The 25,847-nt window shown below is 38.4% G+C and overlaps 1 protein-coding gene across 2 annotated transcripts in view; it reads right to left on the bottom strand.

The window, feature by feature from the left end:
- Positions 1-23,682, bottom strand: part of LOC104589365 (M28 Zn-peptidase nicastrin) — a 29,700-nt gene extending 6,018 nt beyond the window's left edge. Inside the window, exons 1-10 of one of the 2 annotated variants that reach the window (XM_010247666.3) lie at positions 23,073-23,682; positions 19,675-19,844; positions 13,745-13,848; positions 12,757-12,823; positions 12,034-12,126; positions 11,789-11,953; positions 11,536-11,676; positions 11,358-11,435; positions 2,058-2,170; positions 1,898-1,958 (exon numbers count right to left, since the gene is read on the bottom strand). In XM_010247666.3, coding sequence (XP_010245968.1) covers positions 1,898-1,958; positions 2,058-2,170; positions 11,358-11,435; positions 11,536-11,676; positions 11,789-11,953; positions 12,034-12,126; positions 12,757-12,823; positions 13,745-13,848; positions 19,675-19,844; positions 23,073-23,352 — 1,272 coding nt within the window. In that variant the 5' untranslated portion in view covers positions 23,353-23,682. The remainder of the gene's footprint in view (positions 1-1,897; positions 1,959-2,057; positions 2,171-11,357; positions 11,436-11,535; positions 11,677-11,788; positions 11,954-12,033; positions 12,127-12,756; positions 12,824-13,744; positions 13,849-19,674; positions 19,845-23,072) is intronic. The other variant, XM_010247673.2, reaches the window with a different exon arrangement.
- Positions 23,683-25,847: the final 2,165 nt, after the last annotated feature.

Genomic DNA, 25,847 nt, shown 5'->3' with positions numbered 1-25,847 from the left:
TACTTGAAAAGGCACAAGATTGGGCTGAGGCACACACCTGTTCAGAGTAGCTATGCCTAGGTGCCTAAACATACCTTTTAATCATAAGTCAAACATCTATTTAGTTATAATGGTGACCAACTACATGTACTAAGTGGTGACTCCATTTACAGTTTCCTTCTCAAAAAGCAGAGTTTTTACCACTCTCCTTGTAATAGAACTGCTATGCTAGACACGGAAAAAAGTTTGAATCAACAATGACATGATTGCATTAGACATTCAATCGGAGCTAATGCAATATGTCCTAATCCGTGTTTTAAAAGCGCAAGGCACAAAAAAAAATAACAAAAAGCAAAGGACATTTTGTGCTCAAGACGCAACACGAGGCACAACCTTTTTAAAGCAAGTGCAAATTTAAAAAAGAAATAAAAAAGTGCAAAAAAAGTAAAAAAAAATAAAATAATATTAATTGAAAATGCAAGCTTTAATTTTAAACTAAATGTTTAAAAAGCCTATTATCTCAAATTAAAATACATAAACATAACATATTAAACATATTTGAAGTGAAATGCAAAAATAGCATACAAAACATGTTCAAGCATGTCTAACTTTCAATATCTTTATATTGATAAAAAAAAACTTTTCAATTTTTTTTCTCTCTCCCAATTGCATTATTTCAAATAACTAATATGCTGTAAACATCTTTCATTCCCAATCCTACGAGCTGCCTTGTACCAAGCCTCTTGAAGCAAGCTCAAACAAGTCCATGTTAGTATCTTTTTTTTTTGAAACTGTAAGGTAATGTATTTCATTAGAACCAAAAGGCCAAAATACAATGAAGCCCCTGTACAATGAGAGACTGAACAGAGGATATACAATTCTGCCCAATACAGCCAAATTCCCAAAACCAAAAAAAAAACGATTTTATATTTTTAATTATCTTTTAAAAATATCTTTTATTAGGAAGAAGGGATGAACACCACATGCTTAAAAACACAAAAAAGCGCAAAAAAATTAAAAAAAAAAGGCACACATTCGGGCTGAGGCACAAGGTGCACCAGGTGCACACCTTTGCAAAGGGGCTGCGCCTGGGCATGGACGAGTTGCAGGCCCTGAAATGTGCCTTGCCTATGCGCCTAGGCACACCTCAAGTGCACCTTTAAAATCACTGGTCCTAATAGAGAGTGGAAAAATGCAATACAGCCTAGTGATGGGGGACACTTATAGCTAATCAAGTTACTTCTATAAAGATGTATCTTGGGATATGTGATTATAGACCGGGTTTTGTTTATGAGAGGGTGTTGGAGAGTGTCTAATATGTTTCCCATCTGCAATTTTTATCAACTCTAGTATAGTCAGGTCAAGTAATTTGGGCCAGATCAGGAATTTTGGTGAGTCAGTTTTGTGGCCAAGCTTGCTTGTGGTTTATATTTTTAGTTGATTTTTCTTCTCTCTTGGAATCCGATCCATTTGAGTCCTGTTTCTTATTCGGTGAGTTTGTACTTTTCAATTGCCTCTTAAGTTTGTTTATCTATTTGAATTGCATCTAGGCTGGCTTTCTTTTCTTTTTAGTTTTGTTTTCTGCTTTTTTTTTGTGGGGGTGGGGGGGGGTCGTTAACGATTTTGTATGCTCTATTTCTGAGTTAGTTTAAAACTGTAAATATGATGCCCTATTCCATGGATGTATGCTAGCAAGCCAAATCACGAATGCGTGTTTTTCCTTTTTTTCTGGTTATTTTTCTGTTCTCCGAAAGCTAACAACTTCATATTATCCATGGATAACTACCATATCTCTCCCCCTGATTTTAAAGAACAGCAGAAGTGTAATAGTAAAAAGAGAACAAGCGATCCATTTTGATTAAACTTGTGTGCCATTTTTATCACATAAAAATGTCATAACACAAAGTATAGATCTTACCGCAAGACTCTCAGCAACTAACTTGACACTTCTCGAAACTGCAATCCCATTCACAAAATGCCTGTAGCAAAACCTACTTTCTCAGGGAAAGGAAATATAAAATAGAATTGAACTTTGAGCAATAAGTTAAAAAAAAATGGTTCAGTTTTGAAAATATTACCTGCTGTCAGACAGACCTCCAGTGCTTTCTAGTAATTCAGGTGCAACAGAAAGTTCAGAAAGTGTGACAGCAGTGACTCTTGACTTTGAAAACTGTTCATGCTCCCAAGCTACCTATATCAGGGTTAACAACTCTATAACATTATTTGGTTAGCAAATGCAAAATTTAGACATTGATAAAGAAATTTTTGCTTTATGTGCTTGTAGCATGTTAATAAAATTCTGTAATAAATACTAGGGTTTACAATTTATACATTATTCAAATTAGGGCAATAATAGTCCATTTTTCCTTTTCCTTTCTTTGTGCCCTTATAATATAATTAATAAATTGTTTTGGTCATTCATAAAAAACACACAGCTCAGCAGTTTATGTTTGTGGCATTTAAGAAGAAAGAAAGTATATCACTAGATTTTTTCCCTATTCTCCATATGTTCTTCTGGGTAAATTCCAAGCACCCCCCAATACTTTGCGAGAGCTTGCACCTCGCTCCTCTCCAAGGGTTGCTTGTTTTGTATGTATACATTTTTTAAAAAGAAAATTCATTAAATGAGAAGAAGGTACAAGGCATCACCCACAATTCAGCTACCAAGAAATAAAACATAAAGAAGAAAAAATGAACAGACAGAAACATATATTCTTGCATCATTTAACAAAGACTCAAAGAAGTCCAGAAACCATAACCAAAATCTTCTCTCTTCGAGTTTCTAAATTCTGGCAGAACCAACATTCATTCCAGCAGTCTTGAACCAATAACAGCACAAAGCCACACCTTTCTTGTTTTGTTGGAAAAGATTCTTCTATTTTTTTCTTTCCACACCTCCTAGCAGACAGCAAATGGAAACAACTCCACATAATTTTAGCTTTATTGTATGTATACTTTGACGTTTCTTTAATAAAATTTTTATTATTTATCAAAGAAGTGTAGAGAACACTGATGTGGGCCCCATGGCTGTGGTCCCCACTGTGTTCGTATGACAGCACATGTAACCTTTGTTAGTTATGTCAGTGTTAGTTGGTAGTTATCTTAGACAGCTTGTTATTTCAGTTTATTATTTGTTTTATTTGCCATGTAAGCATTAAGGGCAATTCTGCCCTTTCCTACATTTAGTGAACATAACCTATAAATATTGAGAGAGTGGCAGCGGCAGATTCATTCGATCTGTCCATCCTTTCAAAATCCTTGTGTACTTTTGCTTTCTTCTCCTTTCTTCTCCCTCTTTCTTCTACTTTTCTCAATCCGAAATCTTTTGGAATTCAAGACTAACTGTAGTCTTGATCGACTACTTGGTATCAGAGCCTATCTAGGGTTTCTCATGTGAGTCTAGTCCAGCCGACCACATGAGAACTGTCTAGGGCTGGAAGCTTACAAAGGACTGTTCGTTGGCTGATTCTTGGAGGTTACCAAAAAAGTTTAGCAGCTGCCCGAAGACTTGTAAAGGCTTGGAGAGTGTTTTGGTAATCAGGAAGAATCGGAGAAGGTTAGGGTTTAGGCCATGATTGAAGGTAGCGATCAGAGTTTTCTGGGTAAGTCTTTATTTTTCCCTTGAGATTGCTGTCAGTCAAGATAGGTTGGACCTATCTAGGAGGAGCGGCCGAACTCTCCTATTTTTTCTCAGAAGTGATCAGTTTTTTAGGGTTTGTCATTAACCCTACGGCCAGACTTGACTGAATTCTTTTGGAAGGTGCGGCTGAGCACTGTTTATGTTCTCACAAAGGTTTTCCTAACCCTACAATTAAAACCCTAATTCTGCTTCAGCATTACAGATTGCTTTCTAAGTGGTTTTCAGACCTGTTTTGGCTTCCGAGCCTGTTTTGGGGGTGAGAACTGTTATCGGACTGCTTATATTCTGATTGCCGATTGGTTTCAGATCAGATCTGAACTGATTTCATACAGATTTCTGATTGTGATCAGTTGTTTAAGGGCTGTTTTTTATTGCAGTAACCCTAATAGTTCTTAACTACTGATTATTAACCAAGAATAGAGTTCAAAAATCAGGGAGAAGGTGTTTTTAGGAACAGCAGTTCTGGTAGTATGTCTGAGACTGCGTTTCAGATTACAACTGTGAGATTTGACGGATCCAATTACTTGGAATGGGCCCAATCAGCCATGATGGCTATTGGGGGAAGGGGAAAACTTAGCTACCTATTAGGAGATGTGAAAGAACCTTCCAAGGAGGACCCAATGTATACCAAGTGGATTCAGGAGAACTACTTGGTTATGACCTGGTTGTGCAACTCTTGAGTAGAAAAGTCCAAAAGATGCACAGACCCATAGAAAGCAAGTCGAGACCAATAGGGTGTTTGAATTTCTGGCTGGCCTGAATTCAGATTATGACATTGTGAGACAGCAGATACTGACAAGGGACAGTGTGACCCTATCTCAAGCCTACTCCCTGGTGCATAGTGAAGAGACCAGGAGAAAGGTTATGATGCAACATCAGCCCTTCCCCCCAGCCCTAGCAGCAGTTAAACCTAAGTCTGGGGTGATACAGAAAGGGACATGAAGAAGGAAGATAAACGGGATCTAATATGTGAACATTGCAAGAAACCCAAGCATACGAAAGATACATGTTGGAAGTTGCACCCTCATTTAGTCCCAGCAAAACTGAGGAATAAAAGGGGTAATGCTCATATGGCTGTGAATACTGATTCTGCATCCTTGTCGGGCACAAAAGGCACGCCCCTAGATACCTTAGTTGTTGTTCGAGCTTCCCTAATACAGTTGGAAAAGGAGGTTGGGAATTCAGCTCAGTCATCTCAATCACCATCAGCCCCTGCCACATCAGCATTTGCTCATTCAGGTACTTGGGCCTCAGCTTACCATGCTTCAGCTCCAGGTAACACTGAACATTGTTGGGTAATAGACTCAGGTGCATCTGACCATATGACTAGCTTGCCATCATTGTTCACTACTTATCACTTATCTTCTGGTAGAGATAAAGTATCCATTGCTGATGGCTCTCTTGTTCCCATTTCTGGAAAGGGTAACATCAAGTTATCTGATACTATCTCTTTATCCTCAGTCTTGCATGTTCCTAAACTTGATACTAATTTGCTTTCAGTCAGTAGTATTACAAAACATCAGAATTGTTCAGTAACCTTTTTCCCTGACCGATGTGTTTTTCAAAACTTGGAGACGAGGAAGGTGATTGGGACTAGCCGTGAGACGAATGGGATCTATCTGCTTGGAGAGAGTTCTCATTGGAAAGAGCCTGTGGATAAGAAGTCTTTTGTTTCTCAGTCTGTGAGCCCAATTATGCTCTGGCATAATCGGTTAGGTCATTTATCTTTTCGGTCTTTGAAGAGTCTGTTGAGATGTCAAATTTGAGATGTGAGAGTTGTGAGCTTGCCAAACATTGTACAACATCTTATTCCTTGAGTAATAAAATAAGTGGTGATTCTTTTGATATTGTGCATACCGATGTTTAGGGGCCGTATCACATCCCTTCTATGGGTGGGTACAGATATTTTCTGTTGTTTGTTGATGACTATACCCATTTTTCTTGGGTCTACCTTATGCGTTCTCGAGATGAGGTTCCCGCTCTAACCCAAAACTTTCATCAGATGATTTTAACCCAGTTTGGGGTCAAAATCGAAGTCCTCTGATCTGATAATGCAAAAGAATACTTTGCCAAGCCACTGGCCTCTTATCTACTCGATCATGGGGTTATTCACCGGAGCACTTGTCATCATACACCACAACAGAATGGGATTGCCAAGAGGAAGAATAGGCACATTTTGGAGGTGGCTAGAAGCATTATGTTTACCTCCAGTGTGCCTATCCATTTCTGGGGTGATGCTATCCTCACGGCAGTGTATCTCATTAATCGGGTTCCTTCACGAGTTCTTGATATGAAGCCTCCGTTTACCCTTCTATACCCAAACGAGGAGTTGTTTACTGTTCCTCTTAAAACCTTTGGTTGTACCTGTTTTGTTCAACTTCTCGGACCTCATCATTCCAAATTTGACCCTAAGGCCTCCAAATGCATTTTTCTCAGTTATGCACAAACTCAAAAGGGTTATTGCTGCTATGATCCTGTTTCGGGGAGGAAATTTGTCTCGATGGATGTCACCTTCTTTGAGGAGGCACCCTATTATCCTAGGGTTTCTCCTCAGTGGGAGAGTAGTGAGAATTTGGGTCTTTTTCCTCAGGGGGAGCGCAGTGAGAGTGGGGTTAACTCATCTGAGGTTGTTCCTTTACCCATTCCAATGGGCGATGAAGGCTGTAATGGTGAGGGTTGTCAGAGGGATCAGGAGTTGAAAGTCTATCACAGGCGATGCAGGCAGGTTGATCTCGGTCATCAGCAGTCCAGGCCAGCCCCAGTTCCTTCTGTGGATCCAGATCCAGGTACTACAGTCCCAAGGCCCACTGAGGTACCTTCCACTGTTGCTACTTCCCCTCCTTCTGATGACCTTGACCTCCCTATTGCGGTCCGTAAAGGGAAACGACGTTGCACCACATCCACAGCTCACTGTATTTCCCAGTTTCTATCCTATGATCGCCTGTCTCCCTCTTACAGGTCCTTTCTCACTTCCATTGCTGATATTCCTATCCCCAGAACAGTGCAAGAAGCCTTATCAGTTCTAGAGTGGAAAGATGCAATGAAAGTTGAAATGGATGTCCTTTTGAAAAATAATACTTGGGAGCTAGTTGACCTACCCAAAGGAAAGAAACCAGTTGGATGTAGATGGGTATTTACTGTGAAACATAATGCTGATGGCTGGCTCCATTGAAAGGTACAAAGCTCGGTTGGTTGCAAAAGGGTTTACTCAGACTTGTAGTATAATCCATACAATGACTTATGATTTACTCAGACTGATGACCACTATTCGAGTTCTATTAGCCCTTGCAGCAAGTTACTCTTGGCCCTTGTTCCAGATGGACGTTAAAAATGCCTTTCTAAATGGAAACTTACAGGAAGAGACACATGCAGTTGCCCCTTGGATTCTATGATACAGAGACAGGTAAGAAGGTTTGCCGACTGAATAAGGCATTGTATGGATTAAAGCAGTCCCCTAGAGCTTGGTTTGATAGATTCAGACTAGCCCTTGGAAAATTCGGCTATGTACAGCCCAGTCAGATCATACACTGTTCGTTAAAAGAGTGAACTCTTCTTTGACCTTGCTTGCTATATATGTGGATGATATTGTAGTGACGGGGAATAATAATAGTGAGATTGAGTCCCTCAAACAGCTCCTTCATCAAGAGTTTGAGGTGAAAGATCTTGGTGCACTGCGATATTTTTTGGGTATTGAGGTTGCTAGATCTAAACAGGGGATCTTTATCTCTCAAAGGAAGTATGTTCTAGATCTGTTGGTGGAAACTGGAAAGTTGGGTGTCAAGCCTGCCGATACACCCATTGAATAGAATCACAAGATCAGTGCAGAGGGTGGAAAGCCTCTTGAAGACAAAGTTATGTTCCAACGGCTGGTTGGAAAGCTCCTATATCTCTGCCTCACACGACCAGATATCAGTTATGCAGTCAGTGTTGTCAGCCAGTACATGCATTTCCCTAGAACTACTCATCTTCTTGCAGCTGAGAGAATATTAGCATACTTGAAGAGATGCCCAGGTAGAGGTATACTGTTTAAGAACAATAATCACATGAAGGTAGAGGTCTATACAGATGTTGATTGGGCTGGGAGTGCTAATGACAAGAGGTCTACCTCTGGAGGTAACCTTGTCTCTTGGAGGAGTAAGAAACAAAGTGTTGTTTCCCGCTCTAGTGTCGAAGTTGAATACAAGTCAATGGCTAACAGAGTGGCTGAAATCCTATGGCTGAAATCACTACTTGAAGAGTTGGGTATTGATTATGAGAAGCCCTTGATGTTGTATTGTGATAATCAGGCGGCTATTAATATAGCTCACAATCCGGTGCAGCATGATAGAACTAACCATATTGAAGTTGATCGACACTTTGTCAAAGAAAGGATCTCATCACAAGAAGTGTGTCTCCCGTATATCACCTCCAACATGTAGCTCGTAGATCTTCTCACCAAGGTTGTTCCAAGGAAGAAGTTAGAGGCAGACCTATTCAAGTTGGGAATGACAAATATCTATTCCCAACTTGAGGGGGAGTGTAGAGAACACTGATGTGGGCCCCACGGCTGTGGTCCCCACTGTGTTCGTATGACAGCACATGTAACCTTTGTTAGTTATGTTAGTGTTAGTTGGTAGTTATCTTAGACAGCTTGTTATTTCAGTTTATTATTTGTTTTATTTGACATGTAAGCATTAAGGGCAATTCTGCCCTTTCCTACATTTAGTGAACATAACCTATAAATATTGAGAGAGTGGCGGCGGCAGATTCATTCGATCTGTCCCTCCTTTCAAAACCCTTGTGTACTTCTGCTTTCTTCTCCTTTCTTCTACTTTTCTCAATCCGAAATCTTTTGGAATTCAAGATTGTAGTCTTGATCGACTACTAGAATAAAGTTGGAGAAAGACAGGAGAGATGAAAGCCTTCAAGCTAGTTCAATGCTCCACAATGGAAGACATTATGCTTGCCTCTTCTGCCTTTCAAGTTTTAAAAGTAAAACATAAAAAGGAAAATGGGAAAATAGGAAAAGGGAATGAGTAATTAGGACAATGAGAGGATGTTGTGTGTGAGAGGGAGAGTCATTGAGATTATATTGGATGGCCAAATGGGTGAGTGACTGAGTGGTGCAATCTATTTAGGTATTATGTAAAAGTTCAAGGGTTAGAAGAAACATAGGATTAGAAAAAGTGGGGATGTCTTTGGTAGAGAGTTACTTTAGGGGTATTTATGCCTTTTTCTTTTGCAAGTTTAAAGGTGGAAAAGAATAAGTTTGGGAAAAGGGGGGATTTAGGGGGGGGGGGAACTTGGATGGTTGACGGTTTTCAGGTCACTGGATCCAACGGTGGTGTCTAATTGGTCCAAAAATGCTTAGGGGGATTTAGGGGTTGAAAGGCTTAAGCCAACAAGAAAGGCCAAAAAGGAACCTTGGTTTGATAAAGGGTCAAATGAGAGAATTTTTATGAAATTTGATGGGTGGGCTTTTTAGGTGTCTGAAATTCAATGATGATGTTTGTTATTGGAAATGGTAACATCATTAATGAGATATCAAAGCACAACCCCAGTATAGGGTGTTCACCCAAGATATATTTAATTACAATACTGCCCAGAAAATGTTCTCCCTCCCAGTCCCTTGTTTTGCTAAGGTATCAACTAATCCATTGGATGACCTTCTTGTCCACTTGAAACATGCACCAATCTCCCTCGTTATACTAAGGATTTCCCTTATCGGTGTCTATGTGTCCAGGCTCCCAAACATCATTAATGAGATATCACAGCACAACCCCAGTATAGGGTGTTCAACCCAAGATATATTTAATTACAATACCGCCCAGAAAATGTTCTCCCTCCCAGTCCCTTGTTTTGCTAAGGTATCAACTAATCCATTGGATGACCTTCTTGTCCACTTGAAACATGCACCAATCTCCCTCATTATACTAAGGATTTCCCTTATCAACTGTCTATGTGTCCAGGCTCCCAAACAACCTGACTGCATCCATCCAATTAGCAACTTAGAATCCCCTTCTATCTCAATTTCGTGTAACCCCAACTGTTTGGCATATTTCACACCTTGAAGCAAAGCCATCACCTCCACTCTCAAAGAATCTCCCACCACTATTGGTCCTGAAAACATAGCATTCTGCCCTCTCCATCTCTAAAAACTCCCTCTATACCTGAAGGGCCTGAAGGGCCCAGATTACCTACAGAGCTTCCATTAAAGTTCAATTTCATCCTTTGTTGTGTCAGTGGGGACCAAAGTTCCTACACAACAGGTTTTAGGTAAGTTGTAACTGCAACCTCACCCCAATTCCTGTAGATATCATTAGCTGAGAAGTCTTTAAATAAAAATTTGATTTCAAAGTGGTCTTCCAGAGACAGATTTAAGGTTTGAGGGTTTCGACCAGTGGGAAGGCTGAAATGGGTATTCAGCCAAAGGGGTGTCAGAGAGGCAAATTTAAGGTATTCGGCCAAAGGGAAAGGCTGAAATGGAATACTTTCTTTGGGGAGTCAATTGGGGAAGATCTCAAGCAAAATTCATTGGATGGGTATTTTATGGTGTTTGGAATGGCCAATTAGGTTCTTGAAATGTAATATGGATCAGCTCTGTGTCAAATAGAGGAGTTTAGACAGGATAACAAATGCTGGATTCTTGGGTGCCAGAGTTCGATTTTTTCTTTTTTTTTTGGATAGATAAATTGGTTGAAAGTTGAAAGGTGTGTTCAGTGGGTTGTTTGAGGCTGAAGTTTCCAGCTAATCAGATTTGTCGAAATGAAATCTAAGGTGAAAAAAAAAAGTGAAATCATGAAATTTGGGGCTATGATTTGGTATGATTAGGTAGCAAGGATGTGGATGATGCTTGATCAAGGATATTGGACTGGAATCTGGAAAAATTATCGATGGATCTATCAGATCCAAATATTAGTCATGTGGCTTGGATTTTAGCTTCTATTGATCTTAATAGGCCAATTTGATGGCCTAGATTTTTTTAAGATCCGGATCACTCACCAATATAAACAATAAATGGGCATTTTTTATCAGCCAGAAAATTGGAATTATATTAAAATATGAAATTGGTTAATACAATGAAAGGGTATATTCACCCAAAATAACAAACCAGTGCCAACAAAGTTACAAGGTCACAATAGTGCCCAAAATAATTGTTGTCTATATACCCCTTGTTTTGCTGAAGTATTGGCCATCCCATTTGCTGTCCTTCTAACCCAATTAAACATCATGTCCAGCTTCTGCTTGATGCTTTCTATTTCCCTAAACTCATGTCTATAGATCCATGGAACAAGCTGCTTACTCCTGGCCCAAGAAATTATCATTTTTGAATCTCCTACTTCCAATTGCTAAAAATTTGATTGCTTGGCAATAAATGGGCAATTTAAAAAATGTACACACACCATGAACATTATCAGGGAACCATGTCCCACAAATAATTGGGGGATTCCCTAAAATTTACTCTTTCCTTTTTTTTCAGTAACATGCCATCTACTAAAAGGTTTTAGCGCAATATGCATGAAGTTTTTTCCCTATGCAAGTTAGTACACCAAATTCTGGTTATGATTCTATGATGATGCCACTGTAAAAAGTCATTAGATGAAAAGACAAAGGAAATATGATATCTAATTTTATCTCAAGATTCACATAAGATTAACCCATGCATAACCTTAATCCTCGCAACTGATTCTGGGACAACATTCTGCAATAAAATTTTACTCACACAGACATAAAGAAAACTTAAAGCATATTTCCTTACTCGTGGATTTGAAACATTAATTTTTTTGTGCTTCAGGCCAATTTTGACTCCCAATTCCTCTGCTACACTAGAGAAACTCTGGCAAATAATCAAACCGTAAAATCACAAAGGCATCCAGCTTTACATAACTAAGCTATTTTAGATAATTCTTGTGACTCTTCCTCTGATAATGACTCACTTCAAATACTTGTTTTATGTAGGCATTTTCTGGAGGCTTAGATACATGAATCCATAACTCATCATCCCAAGAACCAATACTATTCAAGCAAATGGCATAGTCAATACTCTCACGCAAGCGCTGATCAAAACTCTGGAGCCACTGCACAATATAGAAGATGCAACATTACAATACCAGGTGAAGCTATATAAGTGGGGAAAATGCAACAACAATAAGAAACAAAATAAGTAATCCACCATGAGGAAGCAAGCACCTTAAAGGTTCCATTATAGTTGTAAGGTCCACCAGATGTTAGCCCAAAAAGCAAATTGTATCTTCCCCTTGTCTTAGGATTTGAATAAAGGAGAGAGAACAACCTAGCAATTTCTAGAAGTGCCACTACTCCACTTCCATTGCTATCACTTCCCACTGACAAAGCCTACAACATAAATATTCTCAAACTTTTACACAGGCTAAAAACATATCATTAAGTGAGGAGTGACATTCATATATACATACCGGTGCAGCACCAAATGTGTCATATGAAGCAACTATAGCAATTGTTGGGAGCTGATTCACATCCCCATCTGCTTTTAATCCCGGCAACCATCCCTGTCACCAGAAGAAAGTCTTCAGAACAAATATTTGTTTCAGAGTGAAGCAAGGAAACAACGACCACACAATGCCAAAATAAACAAATGTGACAGAAAATATATGTATTTACCAACTATATCAAATAGAATTCACCAAAACAAATCGGTTCCAAAGTTCACCAGTTACTCTATTAATAGGACTATAGTAAAACTTTGGGGGTTCTTGCAATAGATCTAAGACTAGTACTGTCATTTGATTTCTTTATCTTCTTTCAGCCAACAATATCTTCAACTTATCTTTGATACCTCAGCACAACCAAGTAACTTCTGTTTCACTAGTATCCATAGAATTTTCTTTTCATTTTTTTTATCAATAAATTTTCTTTTCATTTTTGGTTAAGATAAATTGTATCAACACATCAAGAGTCTACAAAAGCCTGTAGACAACTATACAACCAGAACATTAAAAATTGCATTGCTGTTTTTACATGCTTCTACAAACATTAATTGGGCTCAAAAAGACTATAGATTTTATTTCAGGTGATTTAAGAATTTAAAGCATGTATATATCATCCTATTTAACATCTTAATTCCGGCTTTAGCGGTGGCAAAATTCTGCCTATTTCAAGAATAACAAGGTTGAAGAAACCTGAATGTTTGTAATCGTGGGCGATGCAAGCTTCTTAGGTTCTGGCGTGGAAACCACAAGCTTATATCTGTAAGATTAACAAGTTAAACAATGATCAGTCCAGTATTAGCAAACATCAAAATTTTAAGTCCCATCAATATCTACTGAATTAGTTGGCAAAAAATTTGCAGTGCATGGCTGGTACTCATCAGGCAACATATACAATGCACATGATATGACAAAGATAAATTGTCATTGAATGAATCAAGACATAAATAAAAATAAGAGGAATACAGAATAACATGATTCCAGAGAGCCAGAACATGACCATTTCATGCCAAGGTTCCCACATGCACATGCTTGGACTGATTGGATCACAACAAAGAATGTTGGTATGGGGCATCATAATGATACCCCATGAAACAGTTCAATTTCTTCAACAATTCATAGAATGCAAGGGTACTGACCAGAAAATAAAACAATAAAAAGGAAGAAATAGGCTGAGACACACACTTCAAAAAGGGTCTAGTTTAATTTGTAAGCTAACACCATGTGCTGCAGAAACAGATTATGGTGCCTATAAACTGGGAGAAACACTACAAATATCTATTTCAATTAATTCATCCTAGATTGTCCCCATCAGTAAGAGAGGGTCATAGTGATCAAAGGGCATTAAGCACCATATCTCAAATATATGTCCCATGTAAGAGTCAGGACTTGCCACCAAGTGGGTCTCATGTATAAGATTCCCCAGGTCAGAAATCAGCAGAGGCAGAAACATAAACATATAATCATTTATTTTTCATTTCCTTTCTTTTTTTTGGATTTAATAATCTTTTTTTTTGCCACAGTCCAAATAAACACAGCAAGATGCACAACTGTATCTTTAAGCAACAGCCCTGGATTATTACCATCATTTAAACCAACCATGTCCCATTATTCAATTGGAGAGCATGGATGGTTGTCTTGGAGAAGTTACATTGGTTTGATAAATAAAATATATACTAACCCGCCAGTTGTTGCAGTAGCAGGCTGACCAGTAGCATCATTCGTCTTGACATCAGCTAAAACAGCAGTGATCTTGTCATCCTCAAAAGCAAAGTACACTGGATACTGAAAAATCAGAAATTATCATTAAAGAACAACTACAGCAAAATAGTACAACTGACAAGCATAAGATATATATGTATACGTGTGTGTGTGTATATATATATATTAAAACAAGGTAATGAAGAAATTCTCCTTTTTTTTATTTTTTATTTTTTTTATTACATGCCATTTTTGAAACAACCAATGAGATTCACTTTCCCAATAACCTAAATAATCTATTCTCCTAAACTACCTCCCCCACTATCCCCCACTTTCTCCAAAATTATCTCTAATTTAGTAGAGAGTTTTTTTATTGAAAACGGTAACTTTCATTAAGAATATTAAATAAACATCTTACACTGTCAACCAGTCAGACAAAGAGTGTTGACCCCAAAATAACATCAAGAATCACATTACAACCCAAAATAAGTTTTCCCTGAAGGTCCCCTGTTTTGCCAAGCTATCTGCCACAGAGTTTTCCGATCTCCTTACCCATTTGAATGTCACTCCAACTTCCCTTGCCAAGCAGATTATTTCCCTCTTTTGCTGTTGAAACTTCCATACACCCAAATTCTTTGTTTGCAACCATCCTATTAACAATTTAGAGTCAACTTCCACCTCCAAGTTCTGATACTCCCATTGCTTGGCAAATCTCAGGCCTTGTAGGAGAGCCAGAATTTCAGCTCTCAAAGAGTCTCCCACTCCTATAGGACCAAAGTAAAGTGTCACCATTCTGCCCTCCCCATCCCTAAAAACTCCCCCAGCTCCCAAGGGTCCTGGATTACCCAAAGAGCTTCCATCAAATTCAATTTCACCCTTTGCTATGCTGCTGGTGTCCAAGAGGGCTGAAAGACAGATTGTCTGGTTGAAGAATTTGCCACTGTTGACCAGTCCCTTTGTATATCATCCACTGAAAAATCTTTAAATAAATCACTTACTTTCAGCCAATGTATGACTTTAGTGGCTACACAGTCAATGATTTGTTCTATTGATCTTTGTGCCCCTTGGAATATTCTGTTGTTCCTTTCTTCCCATAAAGACCAAAGAATGGCTGCTCTTGTTGCCCTCAACATCACTCTTCCCCTTTTCTTTGAAAGTTGGAAGAAACTTGGGTTGAAAAGACTTGTCACATCGGGGGGAGTAGTCCACCTGTAGCCAAATAAAAAAGAAAACTAAACCCACACACAAGATGCAAAGGGACAAGAAAGTAAAAGATGTATTACTGTCTCACCATTTCCCATACAAAGGCAACAAACATGAGGGGAAAGGCACTGATTCGGCCTTCTTTTTTGTAAATTATCAAGAGTATTAATCTTCTGAAGCACCACCTCCCAACAAAAGGCTCTTACTTTTGGGGGTACAGGACTACACCAGACTTCCTTTGTGGGAAAAGAACCTCCTGGGTGTGAAGAAAGGAGGGCAGAGAAGGAGGCACAGGTATAGGAGCCAGAAGGGGACTCTAACCAGATCCTGCTGTCATGACAAGATAGGTCCAGGAAAACAGAATTAAGAAGTGAGATTAGTTCATCTACTAAGCCCAATTCATGATCCCTCAACCCCCTTCTTAAACCTAGATCCCAAGAATTTTCATTAACAAGCACTGAAGAAATCACTTTCCCTTTGTTGAGGGACAGAGCATAAATAGGTGGAAATCTGTCTTTGAGAGGAATGTCCCCAAGCCAAATATTCTCTCCTAAGTTATCTCTAATTCCTAATTATCCTCTCCCCCACTTTTTATCTATATCTATCTAAAGAAAGTTTGGACTAAAAAATTTAAGAATTATTTAAATATTCTAACAAAATTATATAATAACTTTAAAATATTTATTAAAAACACAAAAGATAATTTTATATTTTTACAAAATATATCACGAAATTATGCACTAACAATTTAAATTATGTTTTTCCGGATTATCAATTTAAATGTTTTTCAAATACTGAAGTTGTGACAGTAAGTGACAAGTTAATTGGTCAGTTCTCTGTATCTTTATTAGTTCAATCTCAGGAGATTGATTGGGAGTGGGTTTTATCAGTGGTTTACGGCCCAAATGAAGAGGGGCTGAGAGTTTCTTTCTGGGAGGAGTTGGATGAGGTCAGATTGAAGTGGAACCATCCTTGGGTAATAGGGGGAGATTTTAACACAATCAGGTTCTCCTATGAAAAGAAGTGACGCAGAGAAAACAAAAGGGGGTGGAGGAGGGTTTTGTGGATTTCATGAGGAGATGGGAACTAGTAGATCTACCGCTGCTGGGTGAAAAGTTCACATGGACAAATAACCAGGAAGATCCAACTCTGGTTAAACTAGACAGGTTCGTAGTTTCTACAGAGTGGGAGGAAAACTTCCCAAATCTGTCACTGCAAGCTCTTCCAAGGCCATTGTCGGATCATGCCCTGGTTATGTTAGATTGTGGAGGTATTAGAGGAGGCAGGGCTCCTTTCAGATTTGAGCATTTCTGGTTTGACGAGCCAGGCTTTGTGGACCTGTTAACTGAGTGGTGGGTAGGTTTCTCTTTTGAAGGTACTGCAAGTCATATCTTCAGTAAAAAAACTAGAGTTTAAAGTTAAAAATTAAAGATTGGAGCAGAGGGATTCTGAAGGAGGGTGAAAATAAGAGAATGTTTGGAAGTGATTGCAGAAATTGACAGGCAGAGGAGAATGGTGTCATTGGAAGGGAAGATCGAAGCAAAAGAGAATTGGCAACGAGGGATTTCGACAAAATAGCTTACCAAGAGGAAATTAAATGGAGACAGAGATCCAGGTGTGCTGAAAGATGGAGACAACAACACAAATTTTTTCCACAAAATGGCAAGTGCGAGAAGAAGGAAGAACACAATAAAAAAGATAGAGGTCCAGGGGGTGGAAATAGAAGAGAAAAGACAAATCAAATGTCATATTGCAAAATTCTATGAGGACTTGTACAAGGAACAATGGAGGTCTAGACCAGTGCTGGATGGGTTACAGTTTGAGTCCCTTTCAGCTGAGCAAGCTAGAGACTTGGAGAAGCCCTTTTCAGAGGAAGAAGTGTGGGAGGTGGTAAAAGTGTTGGAGGGTGATAAGGCCCCGGGGCCTGATGGTTTCACACTCTTATTCTATAAGAAGAGTTGGGGTTTTGTGAAACAAGATGTAGTGGAGGTGGTTAAGGAATTTCATGAAAGAGGTGCTCTTGAAAGAAGCCTTAATCACACTTTCATCACCCTAATTCTAAAAAAGAAAGGTGCAGTAAAGTTAAACGATTTCAGACCAATCAGCCTCTTAAGCAGTGTCTACAAGATATTAGCTAAGCTCTTGGCTAATAGGATGGCAAAAGTGATTTCAAGCTTGATTGCTGAAACCCAAGGTGCTTTCGTGGGGGAAAGACTAATAGTTGATGGAGTCCTCATAGTAAATGAATTAATAGATTCAAGGAAGAAAAGTAGTCATGTAAGAATGTTATGTAAGTAGACATGGAGAAGGCAATATGACCATGTAAATTGGAACTTCCTTCATTAATTGTTGAGGAGGATGAATTTTGGGGTGAAATGGAGAAATTGGATAAAAGTGTCTTTCTCCGACAGAGAGATCCCCTCTCCCCTCTCTTATTTATATGTGTAACAGAAGCCCTCTTCAGAATGGTAGAGAGAGCAAGGGAAGGAGGATTGCTGGAAGGCTTCCAAGTAGGGAATAGGGAAGTAGAGATTCCTCTTCTACAATTTGCAGATGACACTCTTTTTCTGTGATGCATCTTGGGAACAATTTTGGAATGTGAAGGCAATCCTAAGATAGTTCAAGGTGGTTTCCGGCTTACACATCAACATCCAAAAGAGTGAGATATTGGCAGTTAAGGAAGTGGCAAACCTGGATTCTTGGGCGAATGATTGGGGATGTAAAGTGGGTAAACTCCCTTCAAAATACCTGGGTATGCCTTTGGGTGAAAACTGTAAATCTAAAACCATTTGGGAACCTATTATTGAGAAGGTTGATAGGAAACTGGCCTCTTGGAAAACCAAGTACTTGTCTAAAGGGGGAAAGTCACCTTAATTAAAAGTGTCTTATCTTCCCTCCCTACCTACTATTTGTCTTTATTTCCAATTCCAGCTAAATGGGCTGCAGCTATAGAAAAAAGGATGAGAGATTTCCTATGGAAGGGTTGGAAGGAGGATTCTAGGTGTCATTTGGTAAACTGGAAGAGAATCTGCTCACCCAGGGAAAAAAGGAGGTTTAGGGATAAGATCAGTGAAAGATGTCAACTCAGCCTTGCTAGAGAAATGGCTGTGGAGATTCAACAAGCACTCACCCAGGGAAAAAAGGAGGTTTAGGGATAAGATCAGTGAAAGATGCCAACTCAGCCTTGCTAGAGAAATCGCTGTGGAAATTCAACAAGCACTCTGACAGCCTATGGAGAAGATAAGTTGTGGAAAAGGATGGCTCTAGCAGCAGGGAGTGGGAGACAGAAGAGGCAAGATCCCCTTATGGCTGTTATTGAGAAGGTTGATAGGAAACTGGCCTCTTGGAAAACCAAGTACTTGTCTAAAGGGGGAAAGTCACCTTAATTAAAAGTGTCTTATCTTCCCTCCCTACCTACTATTTGTCTTTATTTCCAATTCCAGCTAAATGGGCTGCAGCTATAGAAAAAAAGGATGAGAGATTTCCTATGGAGGGTGGAAGGAGGATTCTAGGTGTCATTTGGTAAACTGGAAGAGAATCTGCTCACCCAGGGAAAAAAGGAGGTTTAGGGATAAGATCAGTGAAAGATGTCAACTCAGTCTTGCTAGAGAAATGGCTGTGGAGATTCAACAAGCACTCTGACAGCCTATGGAGAAGATAAGTTGTGGCAAAGGATGGGTCTAGCAGCAGGGAGTGGGAGACAGAAGAGGCAAGATCCCCTTATGGAGTGGAAGACAGAAGAGGCAAGATCCCCTTATGGGGATGGTGTTTTCGTGGCTAACAAACCATCCACTTTTTAAAAACAGGCAAACTTGTTCTTTTTTTGAGCCTGATTTCCTTTTTGTAAGATCATAGTTTTTTGTTGGGTTGTTTTTCAGAGGCTGGCTTTCCTGAGTTTTTTCTGTCTATTTCTGCTGTACAATCTCTCATTGTACAGGGACCTTCTGTATTCTGCACTTTTGTTATTAATGAAATACTTTACTTTACAGTTTTCAAAAAAAAGTAATATGGCACGTTTTGACCCTTCAAATTTAGGCAACAAGTTGAGTGACAAACCTAAGATATTTTTATTTCTGATTTTGAGTCGAGGCCCTAATTAAATTGAAAATAACTTTGTAGAAGAAAATTCCAATTTGTAGAAAAAAAATAATAAACACCAAATGCAATGTTATATTTTCATAGAAAATAGTAATTAAGCGTAATTTTTTTTAAATAAATGGTTAAAAACAGAGTAAGAATGTACCATGTATCTGCATTTTTTATCTTTAATAATGACATGATTTGAACCAAACCAGAAAAGTTGAAGAACTATGTGCCACAAACACATATTATAGACCCACACATAAATACCTAAATGCTAAATATAATAAGAAGCAACTACTGAAGGTCCAGGGATGCAGGCAGATACCAAAGGATTTAGAGCCATTATCATTAAAACGACAGTAATAATATTACAAGTACAAGAGCAATCAGCAATTATAATGCCCTGAACAGGAATTTGTACAAAGAATTAATACTCAAGGAAGTAGAACTGTTAAAACCAGCATGTATGTAGAGAATTAACTTAACTCACAGAAATGCAATGTAAACACTTAACACATTTCTAGTCCCTAACTCATGGAAGGCAAGCTATCAGGTGTATATGTCCATGATGCTAATTACGCCACAAGAATAAAAGACTAAAGAAATGATATCTGCTTCTCTTACTGGTATGTTGACATGTACAAGTAATTTTTCCAGTTCAGCCAGTTCACTTCTTATCAGCTCTTTTCCATTATTACGGTCACCTTCCTCTGCCTCTTCTCTGCTTTCTGAACTAATGTTTTGGGGAAGTAATAGTAGTAGGCCACCTAACGGCTGTCTTTGCATAATGTAATCTGCCAAGTTTAAATGCAAAAGGTAGAAGCATGATTAGATACAAAGATATGCACATTACCGATTAAAAAAATTAAGGATTTGACTTGAGAATTGAGGTAGTGGAAAATGATTTGAGGATCGAGAATTTAACCATAGATATGGCCCTAGATAGAGTGGATTGACAAAACAGGATTTTTTTTTTATTTCTTTTGAAGGGCTACACAACAGGGGGTAGCCCCCCCCCCCCAACCCAGGTGCAGGTGGGATTCGATCCCAAGTCTCCACTACGACCAGCAGGAGACCATACCAACTGGCCGGTTGGCACCTTGCTGGATTGACAAAACAGGATTCACATAGACCTATATTGGGTTGGCTATGTAAATCATGTTTTGTCAATCCACTCTATCCATAGTTGGCAAAACTTACCCCAAAAAAAAACATAGTTTTTTATAAATAAAAAAAAAAAAAGAAAAGCATAGTTGGGAAAAAGACTTTCTTGAGTTGGCTGAATATATACTAATATTTCATTAGGAAGGGTAAATATATGTTCAAGAACCTTGTGTGCAAAGCCTTGATTTTTAGCATGTGAATTCATAACCATATCTCTTGTACTGTGTGGTAATTGCTAAGGTTTCCATGTAATCAGAATAACCATCAATGTTTACACTATATACAGAAAGTGAGACATAAAAAAAATGCAGTAATTTGTTAATGATGGTAACTTAGAGAATGGCATGATAGCCATTGAAGTTGGAGACCATGAATCAAAGAACAACTCTTCTCCTCCTGTTGTTTTTTCAAATAACTAAATGCAGAGTAGATATAAACCTAATTGTTCCGGTGATAAAGGCTTCCACATGGTATTTCCCATTGGACAGGATTCCAGCTGTGGACTACCTGAACACAGTTTTCATTTAATAAAGAGGTGCATTATGTACAAGCCAGACAAAGAACCAATGGACCATCTCTTTCTTCAATTTATGTGGCTAGAAATGCTTAGAAATTTTTACAGAAAGGGACATTCAATAAGGTGCCAAAACTTTTTTATCAGTAACTGAAACCTATTTTATTAGAAACGAAAATAATAGAAAGTATGTACAGAAACAGTTTGTACAAATAGTGCCAGCACTCCCAGGTCACAACCCTTTGAGTGTCCCTGTTATCAGCCCCTTTTTTATTTCCTTTACATTTCATTACCCTCCTGTTCATTATCTATAATCCCCCAAACAAGTGGTTTGTCCCGGCACCCTGCCTTTCCAGAATATCAACCATACCATTTGGCATCCTTCGTGACAGACAACTGTAGTATTCATCTCCCTTGCTATGTTCCTTGCCTACTTCTATAGGGGTAGACTTCCTGGTGAAAACGATTTGGTGTAAGCCTATTCCGCCTAAAATTCACGCTTTCTGTTGGGAAGTTTTCCTAAGAAAGATTAATACTTGTGATATGCTACAGAAAGAAAGGCCTAATTCCTACCCCTCTCCTCATATGTATTTTCTATGCAAGGCTAGTGGTGAAACTCTTTCCCATTTATTAATCTCCTGCCCTTTTGTGCTTTGCATTTGGGAGCTTTTCTGTTCTCTCTTTGATTGGAGGTGGGTCCGCCCCAAGATGTGGCTGGTATCTTCAATCCTAACTTCTTGGGGCAACCGAAGAAAAGAGGGAGGGTTTTGTGGAGAGGTACAAAGGCAGCAGTAGTTTGGGTGGTCTGAAAAGAAAGGAATGGAAGAGTCTTCAATTGGAAAAGTAGATCTACGGAGGAGATTTTGGATAGCATCAAAATAAAGGTTGCACATTAGGTAAAAACCTTGGAAAGCTTTCAAGCTTTCACTGTTACTGATATCTTTAGAGCTTGGACAGAGGTGGAACAATCACCGAGAAAAATAAAATAAAGTATAAGGCTGGTTTGGAAACATCTTGAATGCAATAATGTGAAGCTGAACTATGATGGCAGCACCTTTGGAAATCTGGATATGGCTAGAGTAGGTGGTGTGATCAAGGATTCTGAAAGTAGAATACTGGCTCTTTATTTAGGACCCATAGGACTGGCGAACTCATTGAAAGCTGAATTATTGGCCTCATAGTTGTCAAGGCAACAAAAATGACAATGTGGGCGCTTTATATACTATCACTTATATTGCTGTATCTTATTAATAGATGTGTTAATACTTTATACATTATATATATATAATGTTTTACTATTGAAATTTAAAAGATCAAAGGGTTTTGAGGAGAGAAAAGAAAGAAAGAAGGAAAGAATAGAAGTATAAAGAGGTTCTTTTTTTTCTACTACTACTTATTATCGTAGTATTATCTTTCAAAATAATGAAATTAATATATGTAAAAGATTTTTATCTTTTAGATGTGATGACTTGCCACATTTTTAGAGGAAATTTAATGTTCTTGATAAAGAGACTTGCTATTTTTTCGATTAATATGCATGCTGAGTGGTATATAAAACTAGGGAACTAGCCAAAAGTTGATTATTTGTATTATAAAATTCTTATCGCCTAAGAAACTAGGTGACTAGGCACCCCAATGTCGCCCAGAATTGCCTAGATGCCTTGAAAACTATGATTGGACTTGCGACAAGGTCTTCAATTAGCAAAACAACTGGGATACAGACAGGCGGAAGTGGAAGAAGATTCAAAGCTAATTGTTTCATGGGCTAGTGGTGGCAACCAGACTCCATGGACTCTTAGCCATGCCTTTTAGGGAAGTGGAAAGTATTGCTAGGGACATAAATGCTGGATCTAAATGGATGAGAAGGACTGCAAATGGAATAGTGGATTCCTTGCTAAGCAAGGAGTTTTGAGGCAGCATCCTGTTCTGGGCTGCAATATAATACTGAACGTAGTACTTTGGGGAGCAGTCTTTCCTCTTTGTATTGACTGTAACTTTCAATCTTATAATAAAATTTCTCTTTGCTAATCAAAAAAATGTCTAATGATGAAACATTAGTCAATTAATTCAGGTGAACTCCAGTGTCAGAAGTTCTTACTTCTTAGCTCCTCTAAAACAGTTTAATGCAAACAAGAACACAGAAAATGTAAATCGTAAACTTCATATGGAAATCACAACTACTGCTCTCCATGATAAATAGCAACTTGCACTGCACATAACTTCAAGCTCCAATTGGGCTTAACGTAGGATTCATTGTTTTTACAATTCAACAGAGTATAACGACAGAAATGTCTGAAGTAAGTAGCCATGGGAGGCTGAGATTTCCTTATAGACATAAAATTACCTCGGAGGAAGGTAATGTTGACTTCTCGAAACGGAATTATAACGACAGTACGCGAAAGATCTGCTCCAGGTGCGAATGGCAAAGAACCAGCATGATGGTTAAGACTTGCAAGGCGAGATCCGAACGGAACACCGGCGAGATCGTACTGAATAAGCCTGTAAACATCGACGACGGTCGCAGCATCGCCGAGCTCGACACAGGCCACTAGTATGAAAACCAAGGCCAGTACTGAGTAGATCGATTCAAGCATCTCCCCTTCGCGCCCTTTACTCCCCGCCATTGAAGAGAACAGTAGAGGTCGGAAGACAGAGAGTGAGTGAGAGTGAGAAGGAACTCTAGGGTTTTGGATTTCGATCTGAAATAATAATAAAAAAATTGGCTGGAGGTATGGAATGGAAGTCTGGTTTCAGTGTCTCAGTGTGATTTTTCTAACAGCGAGGATGACGGAAGTGGGAGAGTTAGATCGAAAGCCAGGTTTTGTATGTAGAGAGGAAGATCGTGTGGACTGGGCTAAACTTGATAACCATCTCTCGTTCGACAGTTCGAGGCGCTGCCCTGCAACAGTGTTGGACTCGGGTCAAAAGCCCCTCCTCGCAAAGAGTTCGCTCCAGACCGTGGTGGAGTTGGAAAGCAGTTTAGTTTTTTTGGAAAATCATAGATTAGTACCTGTACTTCAGGGGTACATTCACATTTTACTACTCAAACTTTAGAACGTGACAACACAGTACCTGAATTTCCTAAAACTATCAGTTTAGTCCAAAATCATTAACGGATATTAAATGATATGTGAAAGAATAAAAATATCCTTCATGTGTCATCTCATTTTCTTTATCAACCAATCATATTGAGTTCATTTTATCCTAACTCTTATCTCTTTCCTTAATACAAAATCCCTCTTGTTGTTGCTGCCACTCATCTCTTTACAATTCCATAACCAAAAAAGGTTGTCATCGGAGGTAGTTGATAGAGATCACAAGAATGCCCTCCAACTCTTGAACTTAACAAATAAATGAAGTCATACATAGGACGAATTCGTATTAGGTGATGTAGTTATGTCATAATGAAAATCTCCTCCAATGCTTGTATGTTATTGGCTACTATAAGTTTGGAATTTTACTATAAATAGCAAGGGAATGCATAAAATAAAGGGAGAATGACTGTTCAGCCCACCTCAGAATTATTAGTCTCATGGTACAAGTGGAATGAGTCTTGATCATGGATTGATGCCAAATCCATGGGTAGGATGAGGTTTACAGGGGGTTACTACTAATATAATATGGGGCTGTAATTTTAGAATTTTACAGTGGGTTGCAGTGTATTTCCCCATAAAATAAATTGATATCTGAACCGATGAACTTGGTAGAGGAATGGCATAGTTTGCTTCTGTTCAAATCCTTGACTTGTATTGACTTTGGTATAGCAATATTACAATAACTGTGGAACAAGTAACTTTTGGAACATCCAAAATGTTATGGAAACCAAGGATGTGGCATTTGAGAATGAAAGTTTCCTTGAACAACGTCCATTGCATCAAACCATTTCCTAGAATGTCCAAGTGAGATTATGTTCATCGTTGCTCTAGTTTAATATCAAGGAAGGAGACAATGAATAGTATTTTCTTCTAAAGGGGTAATTTTGAAATTTTGAAATGTTTTAAATCGCATGTGACATAACGTGTGTTAGATAATTGACAAAATGCTAATAACAGGTATTAAACTAGCAATTTCCGAAAGTTCAGGTACTGCAATGACACACTTTGAATTTAGGGTACTAAAGTATGACAACCCTTAAAGTATAAAGTACTAATTTGAAATTTTCACTTTTTGGCTTGATGCAGAAACTTCCCTTATATTTTCTGACAATCATATAAACCTCCCTTATATTTTGATTATGACAAAAATATTCCTTATAGCTTTGGAAAAATATACAATTAATCAATTATCGCCATTTTCCTATCTTTCAAAACAGAATACGCTCAAATAATTACATTTATTTTTTAGAATACCAGATTTACCCTTTGGCCTATTCATTCAAAGAGCACCTTGTTGGACTATCTCAATAGTGCCCATTCTCAGACATGTAAGCAACAAAAACCGATTAGGGTTTTATGGAAAACCCAAAGCATCAACAGTAAAAAGAAAACAATGATTGGTTGATTTGTTCCCTTTACCAAATGAAAGAAAAAAAAAAAAAACATGTAATCGATAAATGTGAAAGAAGTAAAATGATGGAGGTTCTTTTACTTTTGTCGTTAAGGAAATCCAAATTGCAAAGTTTGATGGCCCCATTACATGCCATTTACACCAGTTGACTGAATGGAAATAGGCCCCTTGATCACCAAAAATGGAAGGAAAAGAAAAGCATGAACGCATTATTGTTTTTCTAGGTGTTCAAAGTTTGATTTGGGTCATGCAATCTAGGGGATATTTCTTTTTTTTCACGGATTTTGAGAGGGAGAAATTTGGTAAAGGAAAAGAAAAGAAACACATGTTATTTTTTTCAAATTTATGTGGGGACAAGGGAAAGTTTATTTTCCTGGACCCATCTTCTATGTGGGTAAATAACTTTCCCAATTGGAGAGAAAGTTCCACTTGAGTATAACAAAAATACCTCTTTTGATAATGGATTTTTATGGGTAAAAATGGTCATTACCTTATTTACCTAGGAAATAAAAGAACATGGACAAATGCACTTACCCACCCAGGTACCTGGATAAGTGCATTTACCCAGGTAAGTGACTTACTAAAAAGTGAATGGGGTCCTAATGAAAATAAT

The sequence above is a fragment of the Nelumbo nucifera genome, chromosome 6, assembly GCF_055504915.1.
Source record: "Nelumbo nucifera cultivar China Antique chromosome 6, China Antique-T2T, whole genome shotgun sequence".
Classification (NCBI taxonomy): Eukaryota; Viridiplantae; Streptophyta; class Magnoliopsida; order Proteales; family Nelumbonaceae; genus Nelumbo; species Nelumbo nucifera.
The sequence above is the reverse complement of the archived record's forward strand: the minus strand, read 5'-3'. Positions and strand labels throughout refer to the sequence as shown.